The sequence below is a fragment of the Myotis davidii genome, unplaced genomic scaffold (assembly GCF_000327345.1).
Source record: "Myotis davidii unplaced genomic scaffold, ASM32734v1 scaffold217, whole genome shotgun sequence".
Taxonomy (NCBI): domain Eukaryota; kingdom Metazoa; phylum Chordata; class Mammalia; order Chiroptera; family Vespertilionidae; genus Myotis; species Myotis davidii.
This window is the reverse complement of record NW_006290034.1, coordinates 10,716,171-10,720,307: the sequence shown is the minus strand read 5'-3', so window position 1 is coordinate 10,720,307 and position 4,137 is coordinate 10,716,171. Positions and strand designations below refer to the sequence as shown.

Sequence of the window (4,137 nt, the reverse complement as noted above, 5' to 3'; positions counted from 1 at the left end):
GTTTGGAGAAGAATGAAGAGCCATTTGGATAAATGATGAACTTGTTCAAGATATGACCCTGTGTTACTTAGTGACTGAGGGCTGCTTGGGCCCCTTCTTCTTCTTCTTTTTAGATTGTTTTGCTGGGGGTTTGGTCACTTCCTTGTCAGCTGGTGGTACTTGTTTTCCTTTGGGTTTTATCTCTTCGGGTTTTATCTCTTCGGGTTTTACCTCTTCTGGTTTTACTTCTTTGGATTTTTCTTCTTGGGGTTTTACGTCTTTGGGTTTTATCTCTTTGGGACTTAAATAGATTCCTATCAATCGCCGGAAAAACACGATAACCACGGAGATGACTAATAAAGCAATGCGAGATAACATAAGGGACACGACCTGGACAGTGGCGGACACCTCCTCCGGCAGCTCTCCCGGCGGCCCGCTGTCAATGCTCCCTCCGTACCCTTGCTCCTCACAGAGCGGAGGCGCCCAGCCGTACATGCAGTGGCAATTCCTGTTATTGTTGCAATAGCCTCTGTTGTTGCACTTCTCAGGCACACAGTCAAAGCGCAGGATTGAAATATTGAAACACGTTGTGTTCACACATATCCGGTCCGTGCCACAGGAGGTGCCATCGTAGACCACACCCCGGTCAGGGATCCCCATGGGTACCAAGGACAGACGGTAGCCGAGGCCCCAGCATATCAGATTTTCATCCTCCAGATAAGTAGAAACGATGCTCGTGTGCTCTGGCATGTCAGGGAGGGTTTCGACGTTTATACACTGCACCCTGCCACATACCGTGTTCCTCTTAGTACACTTTTTATAGTTACCAGCTCCTATCATCCCACAGTTCCCATATTGATCCCCTATTGAATTAACTGTTTCAAAGCACTGGGTGGGAGCCTCCTGGGCATCAGACCCAAAAATGCTTTGGCACTGCATATACGCAGAATGACACCCCTTCTGGAAACAACGGGCGCTGTATTTGCACGGGGTGCCATCCTGCTTATACGTGTCATTGGGACAGAAATTGGAGGTCCCGTCGCAGTACTCTGCCAGGTCGCATTCGGTTTCTTCCTTCCGACACATATATCCCGATGGACGAAACTGACATTCAGAGCAGCAAAGTCCAAAGCTACAGTTGGCACCCGGTCTGAGTCTGCAACCTGGTTCACAGCAAAGGTCATCTTCACAGTCCTCTAAGGAACCACAGTCGCATTCCTCCTCGTCTTCCACAATTTTGTTTCCGCATCTCTTAACCACATAATCTTCTCCTGGGATATTATTTAGACAGTTTGCTTCTTTATGAACGTGGTTGAAAAACTGAATAATACTACAATTGCTAAACCCATGTCGTCCAGTGCCCATGATGCAACTCCGCCGACCCCTACACCTGCACAGTGGCCCATCATGGCTCATTCCCAAACTATGGCCCAGATTATGAGCGGTCCAAGTGGCAGGTCCAAGGATGCTTGTGTCTAGAAAAACAGACACAGATCCTGCATACCTCTCCGTGCACACTATTCCCCAGGACCAGGCAAGAGCATCAACGTAATGCCTTTTTATGAATAGTTGGGACCAATCTACTTTAAACTGTCGACTTAGTATATTTCTTTGGTATATCAAAAATTGGCCTAGAGCTTGCTGTAATGTTGGAAAATTAATATTCACTCTGTCTTGCTCTGACCAGACTTCAAGTGCACGCAGTTGTACTCTCGTACGGACTTCCTGAAGGTAAGTATCGACAATCGAAGTCAGAAGAATGGCATCATTTGTGATATCAGTAATATTGGAATTTGAAAACTCAAATCTCTCATGATCAAAGACCAGGCCTAGTTCGTAATATTTTTGGTGCATCGAGGGTCCAGTATAGTCACTATACCGAGCCATGATGTCAGGCTGGGCCATCTGCTCTTCTGTTTCATCACCAGTGATGCCACAGAGCTGATCCTGAAATCCCCCCTCGTTCTTCAGGAGATACACGGCATGTTCAAAACTGGAAGAGGCCTTGAGGGGCTCGATTTGGTAATATTTGGCATCAATTTTCAATATGCCTCGACAGGTGGACGACGTGCTTTTTGCCTTGTACCTGCAGGAGGTAGGACATGCGTTTGGTCGCGCCCTGCTTTCCTCCCCGGAAGCTCAGCTTTCTGGGGATGGTGATTTCAGATGAGTCAAACCCCCACTCCGGGAGAAAATTTAAATCCTCGCCGAGGGAGTCAACCAGGAGCCACGCCAGGACCAGCACTGGGAGCAAATGGCCTTGGGAGACTAAGGTCCTCACTGACCTCATGGCACAGCTGTTCCCCAGTGAGTCCGCCCCTGCACTTCCAGGCACGGCCGCTAGAGGCGCGCCGAGCGCGGGAGGGGCTCGGAGGGCAGGGAGTGCTGCAGCGCCAGCCTAGGTGTAGGATGGGTCAGGGCGCAGGTCCTGTCCAAGGCATCTAGTGCGTTTTCTGGGCGGTGCCGTTGGGCGCACGTGGAAGGAACGCCACAAAGGTGCGCGAGAATCCAAGAGAAAGAGACACTGTTGGCTCGAGGGACGGTGACAGTCAGAGAGCAGCTTGGGCAAAGGAGCAGGAGAGTAGAGAAATCGTGGGAAGAAAGGGGAACCTGTTCAGGTGGCTGTATCCTGTGCCATTTCTTCTGTTTGTACAGGCCCTGGGACAGCCCTGATGTTCTCCACGGGCTGGAATCGGTGTTTACAGGCCTCTCTGCTCACACCGACACCACGTCGTTCCGTTTCCCACTGGACTCGGTTGCGACAAAGGGCAGGAGCCAGGAGACAGCAGGAGCAGCAGAGCCTGAAAGTGTCAGTGTAGAAGCTACACCCGCACCCCGACCCCCACCCCACCCTGGTCGGCCGCTGGCTTCAGGCAACAGGCCGTTTCCCAGAAGGCCTCACACTGCCAGCTGGTTCTTCCTCTTGTGTGTCCTTGGGGTGCCAGGGGTCAGTGTGGTTTGCTGGTGTGTGTTGCACTGGTGGGAGAATCTCAGAAGACAAAAGTACCCGAGAAAGAGCTAAACCCCGGAACTTTCAGGGAAAGGCAGGTGATTGTTTGTTTGCAGTGTAAGTGATGGGTGACAAAGGAGACCCCAAAGGTCTGTCGGAGACCCTGCTCAGACAATGGAGGGACTTGTCCTTGGGAAGGATAAACCCCAAGGTCATGAGTCTGTTGAGGGATTCTGTCACTAGAAGAACATTCCTGGTTTGTCCTAGGGAATTCATTCTGGCTGCATCCAGGGAAAGGGAGAAAGGACCAGCCTGCGTCAGAAAGACTAGTTAGGAAACTCTTGTAACAATGCAGACAAGCGATGTTCTCCGGGGGCCAGACCTGAACTGCTGGGAACTGCTGAGGAGAGATGCCAGGTACCAGAAGGCTGTGAGGAGCATGGCCCAGTCGTCGTGGGTACGCGAGGTGTGACCAGGGCCTTGGAGATAACCTCTTCCCCTTCTGCACAGCGACCCGGGTGTCCCAGAGGACTCCCCTGTGCGATCTAACTGTCCCGGCAGAGTCCCCTGACCCCCGCAGAAATGTCTCTGCTCGTAGAGGATGCAGTCATCTTTGCAAGGTTGTGCTTTCTAGTCTAGTGTGTGTGGGGGAAGGTGTTGAATTACTTGCTGGGGCAGTAGCATTTCACAGGTTTCCCTGGATTCTGTTTTACTTATTGGAGGAATCATTATGGTCACAACTGTGGTTAATGGACAGAGAAGCACTGTGTCTCAGATCAAAGGAAAGTGTACCAGTGGAAGGTTAACCAGTGGGTGCCTTCGTCAGAGCGGACCTGTCAGTACAGCGCACTGATTTATTGAGAACTCCCTCTCCCTTTAAGGACAATGGCCTAGGAGGGGGCAAAGGTGGGGAAACTGCCCTCATTTTACTTTGTGATTTCCAAACACATTCCTTTAAACTTGTCAAGGGCCCTGGGCTTCTTCCAGGACCCGCACATGCCAAGTATGAAAACAAAGTCCTTTTTGAGTTGCTCGAGCATATGAAAAACATCCCCTGCCTCACAGTGGCAAATGCCTCCCCTCCCCGCGTTTAGATAACTCCCCAGCAGGGCTGAATGGGTCTTTGTGAAACCCTCCAAAAGCAATTTGCTTCCGGGCTGGTCCCCAGACATGAGACATTGCAGTAGGAAAAGAAAGTTGAAAGACTT

General features: G+C 50.9%; 1 protein-coding gene across 1 annotated transcript; it reads right to left on the bottom strand.

Annotated features, from left to right (window-relative positions):
• Positions 1-63: 63 nt before the first annotated feature.
• Positions 64-3,370, bottom strand: ADAM30 (ADAM metallopeptidase domain 30). Its single transcript, XM_006763158.1, has 2 exons — positions 3,312-3,370; positions 64-2,065 (listed from the first exon to the last, which is right to left on the bottom strand). Exons 1-2 carry the CDS (start codon positions 3,368-3,370, stop codon positions 64-66), a joined length of 2,061 nt encoding a protein of 686 aa, XP_006763221.1.
• Positions 3,371-4,137: the final 767 nt, after the last annotated feature.

Excerpts from the sequence above, each read along its gene's own strand:
- ADAM30 (XM_006763158.1), bottom strand. The coding sequence starts at position 3,370 with ATGCTCCTCACAGCCTTCTGGTACCTGGCATCTCTCCTCAGCAGTTCC. Across the intron at positions 2,066-3,311 it reads AGCAGTTCCCAGCAGTTCAG|GTACAAGGCAAAAAGCACGT; the intron begins GTCTGGCCCCCG and ends TACCTCCTGCAG.